This window comes from Rhineura floridana, chromosome 12, assembly GCF_030035675.1.
Source record: "Rhineura floridana isolate rRhiFlo1 chromosome 12, rRhiFlo1.hap2, whole genome shotgun sequence".
NCBI classification, from domain to species: Eukaryota; Metazoa; Chordata; class Lepidosauria; order Squamata; family Rhineuridae; genus Rhineura; species Rhineura floridana.
In genome coordinates this window covers 26,900,789-26,924,337 of record NC_084491.1, presented here as the reverse complement: position 1 = coordinate 26,924,337, position 23,549 = coordinate 26,900,789, and the positions used below count along the sequence as shown (strand labels likewise).

At 47.1% G+C, this 23,549-nt stretch overlaps 1 protein-coding gene across 9 annotated transcripts in view; it reads left to right on the top strand.

Moving 5' to 3' along the window:
• Window positions 1-21,363, top strand: part of ROBO3 (roundabout guidance receptor 3) — a 364,199-nt gene extending 342,836 nt beyond the window's left edge. For 5 of the 9 annotated variants that reach the window (XR_009758609.1, XR_009758607.1, XR_009758612.1 and 2 more), the window contains 13 exons: window positions 1,496-1,690; window positions 2,702-2,725; window positions 2,857-2,899; window positions 4,361-4,518; window positions 5,312-5,587; window positions 8,659-8,815; window positions 10,169-10,396; window positions 10,932-11,113; window positions 12,007-12,114; window positions 17,251-17,433; window positions 17,809-17,963; window positions 20,589-20,706; window positions 20,841-21,363. Coding sequence is in view for 1 of the 9 variants with exons in the window: in XM_061592244.1 (XP_061448228.1) it covers window positions 1,496-1,690; window positions 2,702-2,725; window positions 2,857-2,899; window positions 4,361-4,518; window positions 5,312-5,587; window positions 8,659-8,815; window positions 10,169-10,396; window positions 10,932-11,113; window positions 12,007-12,114; window positions 17,251-17,433; window positions 17,809-17,963; window positions 20,841-20,852 (1,721 nt within the window). In the remaining 8 variants the exon portion in view is untranslated. The remainder of the gene's footprint in view (window positions 1-1,495; window positions 1,691-2,701; window positions 2,726-2,856; window positions 2,900-4,360; window positions 4,519-5,311; window positions 5,588-8,658; window positions 8,816-10,168; window positions 10,397-10,931; window positions 11,114-12,006; window positions 12,115-17,250; window positions 17,434-17,808; window positions 17,964-20,588; window positions 20,707-20,840) is intronic. The other 4 variants (XR_009758608.1, XR_009758611.1, XR_009758610.1 and 1 more) reach the window with 4 other exon arrangements.
• Window positions 21,364-23,549: the final 2,186 nt, after the last annotated feature.

Here is a 23,549-nt window from a genome sequence, read left to right as displayed (position 1 = left end):
TGGAAATAGATGGTCTCTTCCCATACAATCCTACCTGTTCACTCACGTCAGCTAGGGAGGCCCTCTTGCATATTCCATCCATTTCTGAGGTGTAGTTGCTGGAAGAATGGGAGGAGACCACCCTGACTGTGGCATCCAATTTTTGGAACTGGGAAATTCCTGGGAAGAATGATTTCTCCCATCCAAAGGGTTACTTTTGATATAAAAATAATTTCAGACTTGGTGATCAACTGCCAATGTGATAGTTTCATCTGATGAGCCCATTGATGTATCTGGCTAATATGCCAGTTTTTAATTTTAAATTTCAGGTTTTTGTCTCAAAAGTGAACATTTTGGAGCTATGTTTCTGAAATTAAATTTTGGGCTTTACAAAATTACAGCAGCTATTTGCCAAAAGTAATAAAAGCTTGTCTAAAGGGTTTTGGAGGTTCACAGTGCAATCCTAAATATGTTTACCCAGAAGCAAGCCCCACTGAATTCAGTGGGACTAAGGCTGCAGTCCAACAGTCACTTACCTGGGAGTAACTCCACTGAAGTATTATTCATTGGGACTTACTTCTGAGTAGACATGTATAGGTTTGCACTGTTACTCACATAAATGTGTCTAGGATTGAAACCTCATTTTTGAAGCAGAAAGTCAAGAGGATACAAATAATCTTGCAACATTTAAAACAAACTGAAACAGGCTTTTGACCTGGATCCTGAAGCTGCAAGGACTACAGCTCCCCTGCGCACTGTGGCTCAAGGTTTTCAGGCTGACTTTCTGCATGTAGAGTTTCTGTTGAGCTCACTCTTCTCCTTAGCCTATTCTCCTCTAACTCACATTTGACAATCCTAGCAGAAAACAGACCAGAACCAACTTTCCCTTCTTCTAGCACAATGTGAACAGAACTCAAAAAGCTTGGTAGCCATATTGTTTTGGGACTCCTTGAGGAAAGGCAATACTAATCCCCAAGAAGGGAGAGACAGGAAATGTTTCCTCACTAGTATTCATGTGGTGGCAAGACAGAGAGGCAATGCAATGGGAAGCAGGTAGGAGGAAATAGCAGACGTACTCCATACAGCAGGTTTTCAAGCAGCTCTTAGCTACATAATTGGGATTAAAGAATGGAAGGTTGCTGCTGTAATATGGTAAAAGCTGAGTCTCCTGGTATCATGTCACTCTCTCATAGCTCTGTATTCTCCACATCCTGATTCTCATTGAGGTTGTCAAACTGTCAGGGCTGGATCACTTCAGACAGCAGATATGGGCTCAGATGAATGAATGTTCCTCTATACAAACATCTCCCTCGCTGTAGAAAACTAGCAAGTCAGGGACAAGGGTTCTTCCTTGACATGCTGAATTTCTATGTGCAGGGAGTTTTCTTCTTTTTAATAGAGGAGCATTCAGTCACATGGGGCCCCACCTGGTTTCCTACATCAGGGGCAACCAGTGTAGCGCAAGCTGCTTACCTCCCTTCACTGTGGTTACTTTTGCCTCCTGTGCTTGCTGCAGAGCCCTTGCTGGACCAGGACACTGTGTCTGTGAGTAGCGGGGATAGCGTGAGCCTTGCTGAGCAGATCACGGATGTGGTGAAGCAGCCAGCCTTCATAGCTGGCATCGGAGGGGCCTGCTGGGTCATCCTCATGTGCTTCAGCGTGTGGATCTACTGTCGCCGGAAGAAGAGAAAGGAACTGAGCCACTACACAGGTGAGATGAACTAGGCTTTTATGCTACCTCCCTGCAGAAGAATGTGGGTTGGCTGCCTAAGAACATAGGAAGCTGCATTAGACCAGGGGTCCTGTCCTGATTTTGACTAGACACCCACAGACCACCATGGGAAGCATTAGAAACTTGCTCCAACAATGTCTTGGACTCGACTGAAGCCTTTTTATACCTTCAGATCTCCCCTCCCAGGTTCTTCCCCTTTCTTGAAGTGTGGAAGGCCTTAAAGCGGCACTTGCTATTATTAAACTTGTCCGACGCCTTACACAAAACAGTGTCAAGGTGACTCGCATCAATATGAAAACACCGAAAAGGATTAAAACCGTAAACAGTTCAACTGAAACAATATTAAGAACCGCATCGTCCTGTAAAAATGCCAACAGACATCCCCAGCGCACCACCAGTTTACAAATGCCAGCTGATAAGATTGTAATAATAAACAGCCTATCAAACACCATCAAATGCACGGGGGCAGAGGAAGACCACCGGGCACTGAAAATACACTAATGTTGGGACCAGGTGGGCCTTGTTAGGGAGAGCCTAGCACCAGTCCACTCTGAGGACTCCTTTTAGGGCCATTGCTGGTCCAGCATAGGGATGTGGGTCCCTAGTATGGAAGGGGTTGGACCTTCAGGGAGGGGTTTTGTGGGGGCAGTGTGCAAGTTCAGAGTCAACAGGCTCTGGAAGTCCCAGCTCAGAGTCCATGGTTCACCTGGTTGGTCCAGCCCCTCTGAGTTGCAGCCCAAGCCTGGGGTGCTGCTGCGGACCAGACCGTTTGTCCATCTAGCCCACTATTGTCTGCTCTGACTGGCAGCAGCTCTCCAGGGGTCTTAGGCTGAGAGAGCTCTTTCACAACACATTCTGCATGCATCGCATGTGCTCTACCACTGAGCTACGCGCCGCCCCTGAGCTGCCTTAGATTCCCTGTCCACATCTGCCTACCGCAACGATGACTTCCTGTGAGCCGCCTCACTTTCTGCTTGCTTCTCTTTGCAGCCTCCTTTGCATACACACCAGCAGGTAAGACCTTTTTCTCTCCCTCCGTCACGTTGCTTCCTTCCCCCACCCTCGCCCCCAGCTCTGACAAACAAAACCTTGGCCTTGTTCTTTGAGGAAGTGTCCCTGACTTAGTGTGGTCCGCTCTCTTTCAGTCTCTTTCCCCCATGCGGATGGGCCAGCGCGTGGCAGCAGCAGGTGAGTTCAGAGATTCTACTGTAGCATTAAAGATGCCCTCCCTGGGCCTCCCTGCCCCCAGTCCAGCCAAGCTAGAGCACATGAGCTAGAACCACAGCATTAATTGGTCAGATCGTCTGATTTAAACCTTTGGTTGTGGTGGTGGTTGTCGTTATGTCTGAAGGAGCCCAGGGTGGATAACATGAACAAAACAAAGAAAACGTACTAAAACTTGTTAAAACCTTCCAAAATGCAGTTAAAATGTTGTACAACACAGTCCAAATATTCTAAAACACAGCTTAAAAAGGGTCTTTCATCAGTGATCATCAGGTTGCCAGGCACAGTCCCCTTTAGCCATCAAATGCCTGGGTAAACAGGGATGTTTAGATGCCCCCCAGTGCACAGATTTGCAAATTAGTGATGAAAGTTGGAAATGGCAGTCACTATCTCAGAAGAGATATTACAGAGAGAGAGAGAGAGAGTGAGAGTTTATTAATCAGCCACATAAAGATTACATACCACAAAGATTACATAATTTCAAAATCACTCCAAACCAGGGCGAGGGACCCTCTCCATTGGTCATGCTGGTTGGGACTGATGGGAGTTGGAGTCTAACAACATCTAGAGAGCCACAGGTTGCCTCCTTCTGCTCTTAACATTTCAGATCCCTTCAGAAGTCTAAAACATTAATCACAAAACAAATCAATAACACATTAGAACCCATTAACCAACATTTGTATCATAACACTCAGAAGTACATCAATAAACATGATGAAACATTAGAACTCTGTAATCATACCAAGGATATGTTAAGAACAACATAGAACAAAACAATTATTCTTCCTTAATTAAGAAATAAGACAAGGAAACAGACAGGCAAAAGAACCACAACAATAAAATAAAATAAATGCCAACATAATTCCAGGAATAGATTTTGTGTATTCATAAGAATAAACACTGCCAAACATCAGATACGCCTCTTCTAGAGCAACACCTGTTAAGACACACACTTTAAAAAAATTATTTATAACATTTATAACCCAACTTTCCTCCAGCAAGCTCAAGGTGGCATACACGGTTCTCCTACTCCTCATTTTATCATCACAACTACCCTGGATATAAATCAAATAATAAATAAATAAATAAAATAAACCCTGTGAGGTAGATTAGGCTGAGAGGCATTGACTGACCCAGGATCACCCAGTGAGCTTCATGGCTCAGTAGCAGTTTTGAACCCGGGTCTTCCATGATCCTAGTCCAGCACCCGAACCACCACACCACACTTGCATCATCTAAAAAAGTGCACATTTTGCTTCAGAGCCATTTTACTCAAAGGCATTCATGGAAATTTAAGCTATTAATTACCTGATTCCTTGACTAAAACTCACACAATTAATCTATGAAGACTTTCAGGGGGAAAAATCAGGTGGCAGCCCTCAAACAAACCACCAAATAATAGTGGTTTTCATCACTCTCCTCCAGCAGGCCTGGCATGCTGGCCATGGCTACTAGTGCCTCCAGCTATCCGTGGCTGGCAGATTCGTGGCCAGCGCCAAACCTGCTGCGGAACGGGAAGGCAAAGGAGCCCGGAGGGAACTGCTGCGCAGGAAACCACAATGCCACCGAGAGGTACTATAATGGTAAGAGTGCCACGGCCCCAGCAGGTTCCCTAAGGAGGAAGTAGAACTGGCTAGGGAGGGGGGAGGAATTGGATCTTAAGGCGAACCTACCTAATTTCTCATTTCCTGCATCCTTAAGGAAACCTTCAAAATCTACACATCTTCAAATTTTATGATGCACTTCTGTAACCAAAAACTGTGTATATACATCCATCTACTGACGAACATAATACATCAAACTATGCTAATTAGGGGAAATAGCTTGCAAAAATAAGTGCCTCTTTGGCAAAATCGCATGCAAGAACACATACGTTAGGAGAAATACACCCCCAAATGCATATGAATTTCTGTGCAAGCTTTTTTGGGGGGGGGAATGATGCAGAAATGGGGTGAACTGAACTCAAGGTTGGGAAAATGAGAATCTGAAATTGACACATTCATCCATCCCTAGAAATGGCAAGCCGAAGACAAACATGCGTGGCTGGCAGATTTGGAATTCAGGCATTACAGTGGTGGGAAGGTGGACAGGCTACAGTGAGAGGCTTAGCCCTTTAGCTTGCGCTGGAAAGGAAGTTGCTGAGACAACCAAAGCAGGCTTTCCAGGTTGTGGCCTTCCAAGAGGGGAGCTGAGCCAGGGTTTGTGGGGAGGAGGAGCAGGGCCAATCCCCTCTCTCCTGTCCACAAGCCTGGATTAGAGGTAGCCCTCAAAGCCCATAAATGCCAGATGTAATTAAAACGGAGGCACATGGAATCCATTGTGGCCAAACCAGAAGATCTGGTTAATCAAGGTCACAATGTGTCTCCTTGTTTGCAGATGCTGGAATTTCCAATTACATTGCCCAGACGGAAAAGTTTGGGACGGGGGTGTCCGACGGGCCCATCTACAGCACCATTGATCCTGCCAGCGATGACATGAGGACGTTCAATGGGGCCTTTTCCCAGCACACCACCCCATATGCCACAACGCCCGTGATACCATATGGGGCAACCCATCTACACTCACCTGATGAAGAGGAGAGCCAGTGGAACGCCCAGCCTGGCATCTCCAGCATCCAATATGCCCAGCCCGAGCGGGGCAGAGCTGAGAGTGGTAGGGACCACATGCATCATATTCTGAAGTTCCAGAATTCTCTGGAACAGGAAGCCCCCGGTGTGTCCCAGAGAAGAATCTCCTAGCATACAGAAAGTCAAATGATGTTTGTGCTGTCATTGTTAGTGATCTAGTGTTGTCAACATGCATAGCATTTTACAAGACAATACGAGCAAAACAAAACAAAATGCCCCAATAATATTCAGGTCTAAAATTAGACAATGGGAAAAGGTGATAGGAAGAGGCCAGAGTGACAGGAATGATGTGAGAGATTGCAGTCACACGTAATTTGGGGAGGGGTCATAGCTCAATCGATGAGTATGTGTTTCTCATGCAGAAGGTCCCAGATTCAATCTCCAGATTCAGGACAGAAAAAAGGGAAGCATTTCTTCACCCAGTGCATTATTAAACTAATGAATTTGCCTCCACACATTGTAGTGATGGTCACCAACTTAGATGGCTTTAAAAGTGAATTGAACAACTTCATGAAGGATAATAGTAGTGATGGCTACATATTTCCATATCGCGTGAAATGTTGCTTCCCCTCTATTCGGCACTAGTTAGGCCTCATCTCGAGTGCTGCATCCAGTTCTGGACACCACACTATAAGAAGGATGCAGACAAACTGGAACAGGTCCAGAGGAGGGCAACAATGATGATCAGGGGACTAGAAACAAAGCCCTGTGAGGAGAGACTCAAAGAACTGGGCATGTTTAGCTTTGAGAAAAGAAGACCGAGGGGAGATATGATAGCTCTCTTCAAGTACTTAAAAGGTTGTCATGTAGAGGAAGGCAAGGATCTCTTCTCAGTCATCCCAGAGTGCAGGACAGTAATGGGCTCAAGTTATAGGAAGCCAGATTTCGGATGAACTTCCTGACTTTCCTAACATTGTTAGAGTGGTAAAACAATGAAACCAATTACTGAGGGAGCTAGTGGGCTCTCCAACTCTGGAGGTATTCAAGATGCGGCTGGGCAGCCACCTGTTGGGTATGCTTTAATTTGGATTCCTGCATTGGGCAGGGGGTTGGACTCGATGGCCTCACAGGCCCCTTCCAACTCTACATTTCTATTATTCTGATTCTGTTACCACCAGTATCAGTTGCTGGGGGATATGAGCAGAAAGACAAGTGATATTGCACTCATGTCCTGATTGTGGGTTTTCCTGGGGCTGTGGTAGGCCACTGTGAGAACAGAAAGCTGGACTAGATGGGTCTTTGGGCTCTTCTTACCTTTTTAATGTTCCATTTCAAAGGGTCTCTGGGAAAGAACTCTGCATGAGATGCTGCAGTTCAATGGCCCAGTTTGCATATCACAGCAAACCATAGTTATCAGCTTGCTGTGAACGATCTAGGCTGTTTTGCTCCTTTCCACTAGTACAAGAAGGAAACAAATCACAATCCCTAGTTTAGTATTATGTGTGAAGTAGGGATCCTGATCTGTTTTGCTCAAACAAACCATGATTGGTAAGTGAAGGACACATTGTTTTTGTTCTTGTAGTTTGTTGGGAGCAAACAAACCATGATCCTTGGTTCAGGCATAACACTAAGCTAGGGTTTGTGGTCTGTTTACTTTGCATGCTAGCGAGAAGGAGCAAAACCCTGGATCAGCGTGTTCATGGTAAATCATTAACCATGGTGTGCTATGACATGAAAACTGAGCCAACTTAGATAGTTTGTAGTTTGTTGGGTGCAAAATAAACCATGAACCTTGGTTCAGGCATAACACTAAGCTAGGGTTCATGGTTCTTTTCCTTTGCATGCTAGTGAGGAGGAGCAAAACAGCCTGGATCAGGCTGTTCATGGTAAACCATTAACCGTGGTGTACTGCGACATGAAAACTGAGTCAACATAGATAACTGGCCTTGATGGGTCCATAATTTGACTCATTATAAAGCAGCATCATTATTGCACTCAGGGATGAAGACTGGCAGCTGCATTAAAGGATTCACAGAAAAGATGAGCTTTGAAGAGGGGATTTGAAAGTGCGGGGAGAGAAGGAAAGCGTGCCATGTGGGTAATTTGAGAAGGCGTCTCAGGCATAAGGGGCAGCAAGGGAGAATGTCCCAGTTTGCTAGGCTTCACCACCCTTCTGACTCACCCAGTATTCAGCTGAGCTCATCATTAGAACATTTACAGCTCAGCCTGTTGCCTATTTTCGTACTTCTTTCCAAGGAAGTGTGCGTAGTATTGCCCTTTAAGAACCAAACAAGCTATGATGTTAGTCACACAGGTTCGTCTTGTGTAGCTATTGTTTTTCTTTCGACAATAGATCCAGGATGGGGGGAGTTGAGCCAGGCAGGGCCTGTGGGGAGGGCTGCTGTAATGCTTTGCCCCCACCACAGTCCCAATCAGAATCCCCCCCCCCATCCTCTGCTTGGTATTTCCAAGGGAAAGATTGCTCCCATTCACAATAACAGGAATAGATTCCTGCCATTACAAATAGAAGGTGGACAGGAGATTCTGTATGGTGGGGGCAAAAGGTTAAAGTCTCCCTCCTATGCCACAGTCCCGATCCAGCTCCCAGTGCTAGCTATTTGGGGAAATGAAAGCAACTCTGCAAGGGCAAGTGTCCAGTTTTGCTCTTACATTCACTGCCGATCATAGTAATCATCCCTAATGCAACAGACCTCTTTTTAGGGTCCTTGAGCATAGCCGCATGTAAGGTCATAGCAAGGATCAAGTCACAGTTCAAACTCTGTGCACGGTTGAGGCTGCAGTCCTAAATGCAGGTGGGTCTTAAGAGGAACCTGGAAAGCTGCATTCTGCCGAGTCAGGCCACTGGTCCATCTAGCTCTGTATTGTTTACACTGACTGGCTGTGGCTCTCCAGGGTTCCATACAGGGAACATCCCCAGCCCTACCTTGGGATGCCAGGGATTGTACCTGGGACCTCCTGTATGCAAAGCAGATGCCCTGCCGCTGAGCCGCAGCCCTTCCCATACATGGGACTTGCTTCTGCGTAATGGTGCATGCTGTTGCACCGCTAGATTTGTTGTTGTTGTCACAACCTATCAGTTCCCATCCATTGCTGTGTCTGAGGGTGCCCTCTCTCAGCTCCGCTTCTCTTCTGTAGTTGCTAAACCTGGAAAGCAGAAATCAATGGGGAAGCCCGTGAAAACACCGTCGCTCAACTGGACAGAAGTGCTTCCTCCACCTCCCTCTGCCAGTGAACTGAGCCAATATGTGGAGGAGGAGGAGGAGGAGGAGGAAGAGGAGGAGCTAGAAGTCAGGTAAGTACCACAGGAAGGACAGAAAACAGCACTTCCTTTCATGATAGTGTTTCCCCTGCAAACAGAAGCGGTGTTGGTCTGGGGGGGGGGGGAAATGTAAATGTACTGCCTTCAAGTCGATTCCGACTTATGGCGACCCTATGAATAGGGTTTTCATGAGGCTGAGAGGCAGTGACTGGCCCAAGGTCACCCAGTGAGCTTCATGGCTATGTGCGGATTCAAACCCTGATCTCCCAGGTCGTAGTCCAACACCTTAACCACTACACCACACTGGCCCTCTGGTCTGGGGAACCCGTTCATAATTTGAGCTTCAACTGGTATTGGGCCAACACATTCCAATAATGTGCCCTAATGCACTCTGCCGTAATGCCATGCTTTGGGAGAGTGGTCTAGGATACCAGGTTATTAATTGGAGCATGTCATTCAGAGCACATTTTATTATAACCCGCTCTTCCTCCCAGTAGGAGCCCAGGGTGGCACAAGAAGGACCAGTATATCCCACCTTTCCTTCAGGGAGCTCAAGGTGGCACACATGGTTCTTCCCCTCCCCATATTATCCTTATATATAATAATGTGTATATAGATAGATATTATTACAACACCCTTGTGAGGTACGTTAGGGTGAAAGACTGTGACTAACCCCAAGGTTACCCAGCGAGCTTCATGGCTCAGCGGCAATTTTGAACCCTGGTCTCCCAGTTGTTAGTTCAACACTCTGATTAACACACCATATTGACTGTGAGCCAGTGTGGTGTCATGGTTAGAGCGTTGGACTAAGGCCTGGGAGACCAGGGTTCAAATCCACACTTAGCCATAAAGCTCCTCCTCCAGCCGGCTGTTATGATCTGAGTATTGACCTCATCCAAGGCAAAGCCCTGGGATCCAATCCCAGAGCCATGACACTGGCATGGCCAACAGTCAGGGGAAATGGAAGTTGTCGTCCAACGACATCTGGAGGGCCAGAGGTTTTCCATCCCTGGGTCAGAGTGTCAAACTAGGATCGGGGGGCTGGATTCAAATCCCCATTCAGGCATGAAGCTCACTGAGTGACCTTGGGCTAGTCATTTGCTCAGCCTAACCTACCTCACATGGTTGTTGTGCAAATAAAAAGTGAAGTGGGGAGGACCTATGTATGTGGTGCTGAGTTCCTTGGGCAAAAATCAAATTAATTAATAAACAACTCCAAATTTGCTTCAATGTCACCAGCAACCAGGTTGAAAAAAGGTTCCCTGCTCCTGGTTTAGATGAACCTGGTCTAGCTCCCAAGGAGCATGCGTTTTCCTTAGGATGCTTCCAGGGACTGGGAGTCCAACGTGTCCCAGCCAAAATGTATAGTTATCTTACTGTTTGCAGTTCAGAGGTGGAGGAATGGTGCCCACCCCTGCCAGAAAGGACCTACCTGATGGAGAACATCCAGGAAGAAGAATGTCCTCCGCCACCACCTCGTGGAGATGCCTCCTCTCCTGCAAATTCGTACGGCCAGCAGTCCACGGCCACCTTGACCCCCTCGCCCCGGGAGGAGACGAGAGCTTCTGAAGACATCCCCAGGCTGCATCATTTTGAGATTCCGCACCTACCCAGGTATGAGCTTGGAAAAACAGGCTTGCTTGAGGAATTCACCCTTTGCAAATTCCGATACAAACTGATCTAATCCAAGCCTTATGGGCTGGAACTTGATTGCCCTTCCTGGGCACACACCAGGTTTTGCACTATAGAGAAGGTGACACAAATTCTTACCTCAGAGAGAGGTTGTGGAGTGCATGGCACCAGGGCATGGCAATCGGAGACAGCCCAGATCAGTCTGTATCTTGGATCCCACTATGCAAGTGCTGAATTTTGTATTGAACAGAGAATTCAGCATCCTCAGAATCTCAGGTTTTTAGAAACAAGAAAGGAAGTGTTTGGTTCTCATGATGGCAGTGAGAGGCCTGGAAGTATGTGTGCCACCATTCATACAAACAAAATACAGCTTTTGACAGCACAAAATGGGAACCACAATCCAAAACTCTGGTTTATACAAAGAGATGATCTCCCGCATTCCCCCCCTCCCCCTGTCATTGCTGTCTTCCCATCAGGGCCATCCTCTCCACTTAATTTGATGGTTCTTGTTTTCAAGGCGGTTACCCAATGGCTCGGGGCCATTGCCCAAGGCCTCAAGTCCTCCCTTGACTCAGTCCAACCCAAATCTCAACGTGCCTGAAGAGGCACCCGAAGGCATCTCTCCCAGGCAAGGTCATCGACGTAACCTGAGCCAGACACCGGCGCACAGTGCAGAGAATGTTGACTCTCCGGGAATAGGTGGGTGTAACTTCTCTGTCCCTCTTCCAAGAGATAACATGGTGTCTTCGGCACAGGGAGATGGAGAGATTGGCCTCCCTGAGCTCCCTGAGCAGAGAGGCCTTGCAGTGCCAGGTTTGAGAGGCGTTTCCTTGCAGCCATCTCACTGCAGCTGAGATAGTCAAAATGCGTGTGGAGCTGATTGACCAGCGGCAGGTTCTGAGGGCCCTCACATTTAAATCCTTGAAGACAGGAATGGGGAACCCGCAGACCCCCAGATGTTGCTGGACTCCAACTCTCATCAACCCCAAGCCGTACAGCAGGGATGATGAAAGCTGAAGTTCAACAACATCTGGAGGGCCACAGGTTCCCCATCCCTGCTTTAAGGGAGCCAGTGTGGTGCAGCAGCTGGAGCAGGCCTGGGGAGACCAGGATTCCTATCTCCTCTCAACCATGAAGCTCACTTGGGGCTGACCATCTCTAAGCTTAACCCAGATCACAGGGTTATCGTGAAGATAAAACGAGATGGGGGTAGAACCATGAACAGTGCTCTGAGCTCCTCACAGGCAGAGTGGGGCAAAAATATATAAGGAATAATCAAAACAGGAATGCAGAGCCTGTGGCCATCCAGATGTTGCTGACTTATAACACCCATTGGCCCCGGCCAGCATTGTCAAGGCTGATGAGAGTTGTAGTCCACCAGCATCTGGAGGGGCAGAGATGCCCCACCCCTAAATGAAGACATCCACCTTTGATTCTGAGCTTCCTTAGCGACTCCAAGGTCATGCTCCATCACCCAGTGCCTTCCTCCATCCTGTAGTTGCGAATCCTGCTGGACCCAGGACTGAGACTGGGTGGGAGAGACCAAGTTGTTGGCTGGGGATCCGACTCTGACGCTGGGCTTTTACCAACAGGCAAACCTCATCCCAGCCTAGGGGACATGCCTCTCCCTCCGGGGCAGAAAGGAAAAAGCAAGAAGAAATCCAAGTCCAGCCACTACCGTCGAGAGAAAAAGCAGGGAGGTACGTGTGACTCTCTAAGGCACAGGTGGGAAACCGGAAGCCCAAAGGCTGGATGGGGCCCCTGACCCCTGAGGCTGCCCATTTCTTCTGTTCCATTAGAGTTCCTTCCGTCCTGTTGGTTTCCTCTTTATTTTCCCGGCTTTTTATAGCCGTTTCTTTTCTTTCTTTGTCTTTTTAGACAACTTTCTAGCTCTGTTTTTGAAAATCCCTGTCCACTTTCACAGAGCCATTTGTCAGCTGTGAAAATGGGGGGGGGGGGTAATTTTCAACCACTTTCTCAGAGGTGGGTAGGTGAGATTGATGGATTTTTTGCAGAGGGCAGAGGACTTACCCTTTCAACTCGAGGTGGCAGAGGGTTTTCAAATTAAGGGGTTTTCCCCCCACACAAAAACTTTACTTCCATTTCATGTGGCTCCCACCCTCTGGAACTCCCTTCCTTTTGATCTCCGCCATGCCCCCTCCTTGATAGGCTTTCGCCGAGCCTTAAAAACCTGGCTGTTCAGACAGGCCTATGGCACTTCTGGGGAGGGTTAGGTTTTTTATGTTGCTGACCACTTGAAAGAGTGGTGTTTTTAATGGTTGAGTATGTTTTTATTGGTTTTATATTGTATTTTATTGGAAATGTACGTCGCCTAGAGTGGCCGTTAATTCGGCCAGATAGGCGACTAACAAATAAAATTTTATTATTATTATTATGTAGCAATGAAGTTGTATAATCAGACACCTAGTAGTGTTTCTGCTTCCTATTTACACGTTATGGGAGCATTCCGATTGGTGCTTCTTTGTGAATGGAGCCCACACCACTCTAGTGACATCTGGGGGGAAAGTGGCCATGTGGACTAGGAGACAGATGTGGGGGGAAAGCCCAGCAACTTGCCAAACTCACCTGGCTCCTCTTTACAGATATTATTGCCAGAGGGCTATGGGATGCACCTACTGGCAATCTGTCAGGAGCATCTGTGTGAATGTACCCCATGTCATTCAACAATCCCTAACTGCAGGAAAGCAGAGGGGAAGAGGGGGAGTCACAATGAATTACATTAGGAACAGGAACAGTATTCAGTAGTTGACAGCGCGGTACAGCGGCGGCAACACTGACCTGACCTCCAGTCAGCTGTGTCACTGCTGCTTACCGGCAGGGAAAGGAGTGAGGCAACAGGAAGGCTGGCATGGTATAAACACCGGTAAGCGCGGCTGCCCCACCGCGCCATCCACTACTGGTAATCTTTATTCATTCTTGTTCACGAGCAAGAAATAACGATACAGTAAATAGGAACATACCGTAAGAACAAAAGAAGATCAGACCAATGGCCCATTTAATCCAGCATCCACTTCTCACCGTGGCCAATCAGATGCCTCTGGGAAGCTCACAGGCAGGATATTAGCAGTAGTAATTATTTTTAATTATTTTTATCTACGTAGGCTTGTAAGATGACTCCTAATTCTATGCCGTATTGTATTTGAAGTGTATTGTATATTGTCTTTAATTTACTTATTTGTTGTGTTGTTTTCTGAGTTTTGCTTGGTACTGTATATTGTTTTTTTTCTTTTTGTATTGTTATTTTTACTCTGTATGTGTGTTTCAGAATTTTTTGTAAGTCGCTTGGAGTTTCATGCTGAAAAAAAAGCAGCTAACAAATATAATTAATAGTAGCAGTAGTAGTAGTAGTATTACCCACCCTTCACCAGCAGGTCCCAAGGCAGGTTATACCACAGTTCAAAATTTAATATTAAAAACAATTAAAATAAATTATACCCACAAGAACAGGGTGCATCTTGAAGACATCCATCTCAGGTGTCAGAGGCCAGTGTCTACAGCATCCACTGAAACTGTACAGTGAAGATGCCAGATATGGGGATGGAGTGCTGCAACTTAGGGGCTTCCAGAGAGAACACCTTCTCCCGGGGCACCGTCACCCACATGAGGGCATGAGCACAACAGCTACTCTCCTCACTTGTGTGAGCAGCTGTCCATTCATACTGCCTCGGATACTGGTACACGTTGATAGCCTTATCCTCCATGAATTTGTCTAATCCTCCTTCAAATTCTTCCAAGTTGGTTATGGGAAGATGCTTTTGCTGACCTGAATCTCCCACTGTTCAGCTTCATTGGATGACCCCAGTTCATTTAGTTCTAGTATTATGAGAGAGGGAGAAAAACGTCTCCCTATCTGCATTCTCTGCACCTTGGTGGATTTTATACAGCTCTCCCCCCTCCCTTACTTGCCTTGGGTTGTATCCAACTAAATTCTACTCAGAGTAGACCTATTCAAATTAATTAGTTAGTCATGTCCATTAATTTTAATGGGTCTGTTCTGACCGGGACTAGTCTCTTTTTTGTATCAAAACCACACACTGAAACAAACAACCCTGAAAAGCAGCAGTCGTTAAAATCGCTGAAATGTCAAGTTGTCTGAGAGCCTGCCCCATTTTATGAATCCTGCCAGAGAGCGCCAATTGGTAGCTAAGAGCTTGCTGCCATTGGCATCGCCTTGTTGCTGCTGTGTCCAGAAGCCCTGTGGAGCAAAGTGCTTGTTAGCTAAGCCATTAGGACTCAGTGGCATCCTTGAGTGGAAAGGGCTGCATCTTGTTCCAGAATGTTACAGGGACTGTGAGTTTCTTCTTTCATGTTCACGTCTACATTTGTATTGAAATGAATGCCTGGAGGTGGCAGGAAATGGAACCATGCCCGCTGGCTCAACTCTCCCCTTGCAATCTCTACATTCATCCAAACCGGTGGACAGGAAGACTTGTCTCTGTGACTTTCAGTTGCTCCGCCCCATTCCCTTGCCTCAGAGGTTGTCCCTGAGAGCTGTTGCCTGGCAGTTGATAACTGCCAGCAAGGGAGGCCTGTATCCATCGCAGGCTGAGTGAGATCAAGCTGCTCAGCCCTACTTCCTAGCCTCAGAGGCCCTCATTGGACTCTGCTGCCTAGTAGGCGGAGGCTGACGTGTAGGCCCCGGAATGAGAGCAGGAAATGCCACGTGAATAACCCTGGCACCATAGAGAGGCCGTGGTGTTTCTGTTTCCAATTCCAGACCTGAATGTGATATTTGGATCTCACAGAAGCCCTTTGAGATCCTCTCAGGGGTATAAAGAGGGATAAAAGTGCCCTAAATAAATAAAGGATGGATCTTCTACTTACATGATCATCCCATATCAACCTGCCCATATGGAGAGGTAACCAAGGGAAGCTCTAAGTGCCTCTGCAGACTGAGGTGAGGGGGTGGCCTTTTTAGTGGTGGTGCCCTCACCAGTGGAATTCCTTCCCCCAGAAAGCCCCACCTGGGGCCCACTCTGACTTCTCCTTTATTAGGAACCAGGAGAGGACCTTTTTTTTTTCTCCCAGGGCTTTCATCTGCCAAGCTGGAAGTGCTGCCTTCCTCAGCTGCTGCATTCCATTCTTACATTTTTTGTTACTCTTATTTCATTGGATTTTTATTGCATACCATCCCAGGGAGCCACCCATTGAAAGACAGTATGGAAAGGGATAAAAATGAATATAAATACAACTTGTCCACGTGTTGGCTCTCTTCAGGCAGTTGCAGACCCAGCATTAGGAACAGACGAAGCTGCCTTATACCAAGTCAAATGATTGGTCCATTCAGCTCAGTGTTTCCTGCAGCATCCTTCAACCTTGGATCCCTCGATTTATTTGTCTGTGTTATTTTCTTACATTTATGTCCTGCCTTTCTTTCATGAAGGGACCTAAGGTGGCATATAAGTAGTTCCCAGGTGGTCTCCCATCCAGGCACTGATCAGACCCACACCTGCTTAGCTTCAGCAAGGTGGTAGCCTCCTGTGCCTTCAGACCTCACTCTGGGAGCAGATGTTGCTGGACTACAACTCCCATTGTCCGTTGGCTAAGCTGGCTGGCTGGGAGTTGTAGTCCAACAATGTCTGGGGACCGCAGACAGAAGACAGGGTTTCAGATGGGGATCTTTTCCCTTCCCTACCTAGAGATGTCAGAGATTGAACCTGGGACCTTTTCCATGCAAAACATGTGCTTGGTCACCAAGCTGTGGCCTTTCCATTTTTCTGGGATCCCCAGTCAGACCAACAGAGATTATGTGTGTGCAGCTTTTTATGTGCATGAGCTCACGGGGTTCATTTATAAAGCGGACATTGTTATCTGCTCAGCGCATCCAGCGATTAGTAGCATTTAAACCCCATTATTCCATGCAGTGCAGTCTTCCCTGCTTTTTATGTGTATGCCAAACATAAATAACTGTTTATGCTGCTCCACATCTTGAAAGCATTTCCTTGAAACGACTGCTTACGCTGTCATCCTCTCAACACAGAACAAAGCTCACACGGACGTATCCAGGGAGGCACGTGTGTGCATGCTCCTCGCATCTGCAAGCGCACTTTGCAAGCAGAGAATTTTGTACCTAGCCAGCAGCGGTTGGTCAGGTGGTTTTGCTAGTATGAACCGCCTTTCAACACTGCAGGGCAAACAAAGGGAAGAGGAATTCCCACCCTTACCTGGAAGCACCAAGAAGCAACAGCGGAGGCAGGAGATGCCTCAGCCCACATCATGCAAGTGCACAGTTGCTGATTGGCTAGCCACCCCTGATGTAGGTATGGGCTACTGGAGTCCACAGGGACAGCTGTCCATTCACCACCACAGGGCATTGGGGTGAGGGGGAGAAAAATTCCCACCCTTATCTGCAAACATCAAGGATCGGTGGTGGAGGTAGGAGGCAGCTTAGGCAATGCTGTGCGGGTATGTGGTCCTGATTGGCTAACCACCACGGATGCAAGTGTAGGCTGCTGAAATCAGCAGGGGCAGCTAACGAATCAGCAACCATGCACTTGCACAGTACTGACTTAGGCTCCCCCTGCCTCCACCACAACCACCACAACCTCCTCCCAGGTAAACGTAGGAATTCACTTCCCGCCCCCACCCACCCCAGTCACCCCCCTCATTGGCAGCAGTCAGTAGTTCCAACCAGCAAACCAGGCCACCAGCCAACACTGCACATAGCACAAAATTCAGCATCCTAAGAATCTCAGATTTCTGGCCTTTAAGCCAATTTGTAGCATTCTTACAGCTCCAAAGGTATGCATGAATTCATGCAGGAGATATCCACAGAAGGGGGCTGACAAGTGCTTCCTCCTTGGTTCTGTGTCTAGATCTCCCGCCACCGCCCTTGCCACCTCCCGCCGAAGACCTCAGCAGCGCAGTTCCAGATGGTGCCCCACGACTGGACTGTGACCCTTCCTCTCTGGAGAAGAACTTTAACGCTTCCTCGGCCATGGAGCGGAGTGCTGCCCATCGCACAGTGGCAGGCCAGCACTACCACCAGCACCGAGACGGTAATGCCGGCCCCACTATTTTTATTTATTCGTTTAACAGGATTTATATACCGCTTTACTCACCCAAAACGTCTGAGCACTTTTACATCAAGCAATATAAAACATCCATTAAAAATACCAATAAAATAAAAAACAGGAACAGTTGCTTTCCGGGCTTCCTGCACTTTTGGCTGAATTTCTGCCTCCAAACTCCTTGGCATTGCTAGATTATTCTTTTTTCTTTTTTTTAACCTGCCTCTTTTAACCTTCTGTCAATGCACAGGCTGTGCTGAGTGCAAAATGTCAGAGAAGTCTGTGTGAAGCCGGAGCCTGTAAGACTAACCAACTGCTTTCATTGTTGCTGTTGTTTGTCTCTCTCTGCATGGGTGCTGGCAGAGGAGGAAATCATCCCCTACAGCAAGCCCAGCTTCCTCTCCAGAAGCCAGGTGTCAAGCAATTGCTCCACAACAGGAAGTTCTTCTTCCAAAGGCTCAACAGGATCTAGAGGTCATGGGTCAGGACGTAGCAGGACAACAGGGGATCGCAGTGAGGTGATTTTGCAGCATTTCCTTTGTGTGTGTTTTGATTTGATTTGATTATTGCGTTGAGAGCTTGGTGAGGAATAGAGGGTCCTTATTCTGGGAGATGGATTGACACAAGCCTGGCATCAGCACATGCCATCCTTAGGCAGCTGTCAAGACCCCAAATCGAGTGGCACTTGATTTGAACTGAGACCATGGGTGACAGAGGAAGGGGACTTAACCCTTTTTACCCCACACTGTTACCCTGATCCAAATTTGCTCTCCAAAAGTTCCTATTAGCCACAACTACAGGCACAGTTTCCAGTGTACATAGGCCTAAACAGCACAATCTATATCTCCGATAAAATCCATGGTTAATAATAACTTATCGGGGGGAAGGTGATTTGAACTGGGGAGACAATGCAAGGGCATATGGTTGACCTCCATTCTGTCCCCCCACACCAAAGCCTTGGTCCAAATTGCTCCCCCTACTGAGCTGTTTGTTGAAGAAGAATATTGCACTACAAATTTCACTCATGGAGCAAGTACCTTGGCCCTTGGGGGTTAGAATGAATGGAAACATCTGGGATTAGGACACACAATCAATGGAAAACTCTTGATATACATAACCATTGAATCAAAGATGTACATATTCAATGGAAACTGCTGGGATTAGGATATATAATAAAAATAATTAATTATTATTATCATTGTTATTAATCATCATCATCAATGGAAATTGGCTGGGATTAGGATAAAGATACATACCCGTTAAGATTCATTGATGGTTGATGAAACTGCTTCAGATTTACAGTAGTTTCTGGCACCATTTTCATTATGCTTTTCAATGTAATTAAATTTATTTATTTCAGGGGGGGGTTACATTCATATTCTGCCTTTCTTCCATCGTGGAACCCAACACAGTGTGCATGTGGTTCCTACGTAATCATCCATCCAAGCACTGACTAGACTTGCTTAGCTTCAGTAAGGCGGTGGCGGCGGCCTCATGTGCCATCAGATTATACCTTGGGACTATACGTACCATAAAACAAAATGCCATAAATAGTATACGAGACCACACTTTGCGGTAGCCCAGTCCAGAGGGCTGGCGAGCCAGCCGTAGCTGGAAAAACTGAGTGAAAAGTGGGGTATAAATCCCTCGAATTAATGAATAAGTCGTTCGACTGCATTTATAGAGCTGAATGCAAATACATGTTTACATAACTTCAAGCACCTCTGTTTCTTATGTTCTGATACTTGTTCAAAGGTGTCCAATAGAAGAGTCTTTGCCACTTAACCCAAGGCAACTGAAAGTTTTATTTATTTATTTATTTTTATTTATTTTATTAGATTTCTAAACCGCCCTATAGCTTTCTAGCTCTTAGGGCGGTGTACAAAAGGTAAAAACAGATTAAAATACAATAAACATGATAACAATACACTGTAAAATATAGAAACAAAATCAAAACAAAGACAAATTAAAATTAAATTAAATTAAATTAAAATGCCTGAGCAAAGAGGTAGGTCTTTACCTGGCGCCAAAAGGATAACAAAGAAGGCGCCAGGCGTATCTCATCAGGGAGGGCGTTCCATAGCTCGGGGGCCACCACTGAGAAGGCCCTAGTTCTGGTTATTACTCTCCGGGCCTCCATATGCGTTGGAACCCAGAGAAGGGCCTTCGATGTCAAACGTAGTGAGCGGGCAGGTATATAGTGGGAGAGGCGTTCCACCAGGTATTATGGTCCAATGCCATTAAGGGCTTTATAGGTAAGAACCAACACTTTGAATCTGGCCCGGAAACATATTGGTAGCCAGTGCAGCTGGGCCAGGACAGGGGTTATATGATCATATTTTTTAATCCCAGTAAGAACTCTGGCCGCAGCATTCTGCACCAGCTGAAGTTTCCGAACTGTCTTCAGAGGTAACCCTACGTAGAGTGCATTACAGTAGTCCAATCTAGAGGTTACCAGAGCATGGATAACTGTGGCAAGGTTCTCCCTGTCCAGATAGGGTCGTAGTTGGGCTACCAGCCGAAGCTGGTAGAACGCGCTCCGTGCCACCGAGGCTACCTGAGCCTCCAGAGACAGGAGCGGATCTAATAAGACCCCCAAACTACAGACCTGCTCCTTTAGGGGGAGTGTAACCCCATCTAGGGCAGGTCGGATATCAGCCATCTGGGCAGAGAGCTCCCCCACCAACAGCATCTCAGTCTTGTCAGGATTGAGTCTCAGTTTATTAGCTCTCATCCAGTCCATTATCGCAGCCAGGCAGTGATTTAGTACATCAACAGCCTCACCTGAAGAAGATGAAAAGGAGAAGTAGAGCTGCGTATCATCAGCATATTGCTGGAAACGCACTCCGAATCTCCTTATGACCTCACCCAGCGGCTTCATATAGATATTAAAAAGCATGGGGGACAGAACCGAACCCTGTGGGACCCCATATTGGAGTACCCAGGGATTCGAGTAATGCTCCCCAAGCACCAGCTTCTGGAGACGATTCTCGAGGTAGGAGCACAGCCACTGCCAGGCAGTGCCTCCAACTCCCAAGTCCGCAAGCTGCTCCAGAAGGATACCATGGTCGATGATATCAAAAGCCGCTGAGAGATCTAGGAGAACCAACAGAGTTACACTCCCTCTGTCTCTCTCCCGACAGAGGTCATCATACAGGGCGACCAAGGCTGTTTCTGTACCAAATCCCGGCCGAAAGCCCGATTGAAATGGATCCAGATTAGGTTGCCTAATGTTGTGGACTTCCTGTAGGAAGTGACCAGGTAAATTATCTCCCCCGCCCCTTTTTTTTCTGGTCTGTTATGAGTCAGGCCAGATCTGTGGCTGAAGGAGGAAGGGCAAGCGAAGATCAGAGGCAGACCCTATTGACGTTTCCCCCCCCCCTTTGTGCTTCCAGGAAAAGAGATGAAACCAAACCGAAGTCAGCGTGAGAAGAGCAAGACCTACAAAGGAATTGGCAGCCGTAGACTTTGGGCCAGGGAGGGGGGTGTATCTGTGCTTCTAATTTATGACCCTTTGAAAGAAGCTGCATGGCCTGGCCCCTTGTAAATAAGTTGTTCCCTGGAGGTTGGCAGTCCCTGGGAGTCAAGGAAGCTGTATTTATAAATGGTGGCAAAAGGGACACTCAAAGTCTTCTGCCTGAACGGGCCTGGGTTTTTTTGGAAAAGTTGGCATTTCTGCAGCTGGAGGGTTTGTGTGCAGTGGGAGATGGGTACGGAAGAAGGCAGTAGGGAAGAGCGTTTGCCTTCTATCATCCAGCTCAGGATGGGCATTGAAAGCAGCCCACCTCACCAAGCACATGCTCGGATAGGCCCAGGTGCTCAGTCCTGCTTGCCATAAGGCAGGGGTCAGCAGGGGTTTCTTTGGTAGCTAATGAATCCTTTTGTAAAATGACCAATAAAGCTGTTTGTTAACCTGGATCTTTCTCAGCTCTCTTCACTTTCTTTCCTGTGACGCAAAGCATCTCATCCTGTCGGCGAAGAGCCTGCATAATAGATGCCTATTGCACCCAGCTTGGGATGGGGGGGGGGGCGACAATTCTGTGCTGATAGGTGCAATAGGGAAAAAGGCGTGTTATTCAGGGCAACCCACTTTCTAGGAGTGTGACCTCTGAGTGAGCACACTATATTATATCTTAACTAGCAAAACTTAAGTGGCAGTCACCTGTAATTGACAAAGCTCCATGCATTTACCGAGGGAATACCTTTACACGTGCTAATTTCATTTGCTGCGGTTCCCTGCAACATGAAACCCCCACTTTTGAATTATTTATCTTGTATCCATTTTTCTTCTCCCCTGCCCCTGTTTTCTCCTGCCCATTTTGTCATCCTCCACCTCTTTCTTTCCCTACTTTCTCTTTTTCTCCTTCTCTCTGTCTTTTTTCTTGGGTCCCAAGATGTTGTTGGACAATAACTCGCATCATCCTTGGCCAATGGCTAAGCTGGCTGGGGCTGATGGGAGTTGTAGTCCAACAGCATCTGGGGACTCCAGGTTAAAGAACAGGGCTCTACCCTGTATCTTTTTTTTGGCGGGGGGAACCAGAATAAAAAGAACATGCTATACCGTAGCTAATGTGACTCACTTTAGGCCAGGGCTCAGCCCAGTTGTGGAGTCCCTTCAAACCACCAGTTCAAGTCTAGCTAACTAACCCTTATTTATTTATTTATTTATTTATTTATTTATTTAAACTTATATACCGCCCGACTAGCAATAGCTCTCTGGGCGGTGAACATAGATACAATAAAATACAATATAATACAAAAACATCAGTCTAAAATCAAATTTCACAATCTAAAAACAGCAAAGGCCTTACTTAAATGTTCAGGGTTGTAGCCAGTACTAGTCCTACTTAGAGTATGCCCTTAGTGAGTCTCCTCTAAGTAGGACCAGCCGTGGATGCAACCCTCCATTGTCCTTTCCATCTTTTTTGCACTTCTCTCTTGCAAATGGTTCTCATTTTTGTTGTCATTTGTTTAATATGGACAATGACCTAGGCAGTTGGATAAAAGGCCCAGACACAAAGATGCCCCTATACCAGTTTGAGAGAACATGAGTTGCGACATTGAAGGCACTAAGAAAACGGGCCACAGAATTCTTCTATCATAATCATTATCATCTAGGCCTGAGTTGAGGAACAATTTTCATCCCAAGGGCCACATTCCCTTCTGGGCAATTTTCCAAGGGCCGCATGCCAGTGGTGAGCAGGGCCAGTATGGCACAATGAATGGACATTTTACCTTTGTACTGTAGTTTGATTTCTACAGACACTTGCACACCCCTCTGAATCCTCCATTCAGGCAAGGAAGAGACATTATCAGCATTCAAGGACACATTCTAGACAGGCAAAAACAGCTGAGGCAGACAATACGGCCAGTGAGGAATACAGCCTGGGGATAGTTCCAAGGGCCTGACCTGAGGGTCACATTTGGCCCCCAGGCCTGAGGTTTCCCACCCTTACTCTAGGCCATGGATGGTATGCACTCCTCAAAAGGATGCTGGCTTTGTTTTCAGTCTGCAAATCAGACAGGATCAAATAAACTTTGCCACAACCAATCTGCCAACTCTCAGCCCTGGCATCAGCACAAGGCATCTCTGAGCAGCTGTCGGAGCCTCTGTGTGCTGGCAGGGCCCACCGCTGTGCCAGTGCCTACCCTGAGCCCCCTCACTGAGCAGCTGGAGCCACTCCTTAAAATTTCCCACAGTGCCCTGCAGCGATGCTACATCAGGGGCACTGGGGGCAATTTAAAAGCCACCTGGCACAGATCACAATGCGTCTGTTGGATGCTGCTGCCAGGAAAGCCCACAAAGACCCACTGATGTGGGAAGGTGCCAAAAGAGGATACTTTGCCAAGGACCCCTCAAGCCTAGAGCCAGCCCTGCCGACTCTCCTTGTCCTGGTCCTTGGGCATGAACAGCCCAAGGCCTTGTGTGAGCCCAAGGGGATAGGCAGGACTCAGACGGAATATTGAGGCAACAGAGCTCCCAATCACTACACAATCCAAAATTGCAGCAGCTATCTGGGGAGGGGAAAGGGCAGAGGCAGAAATGTGAAATGGAAGCAGAAGGCCATGCCAATTCCTATTGGATGATGGATGCTGACAAAAGG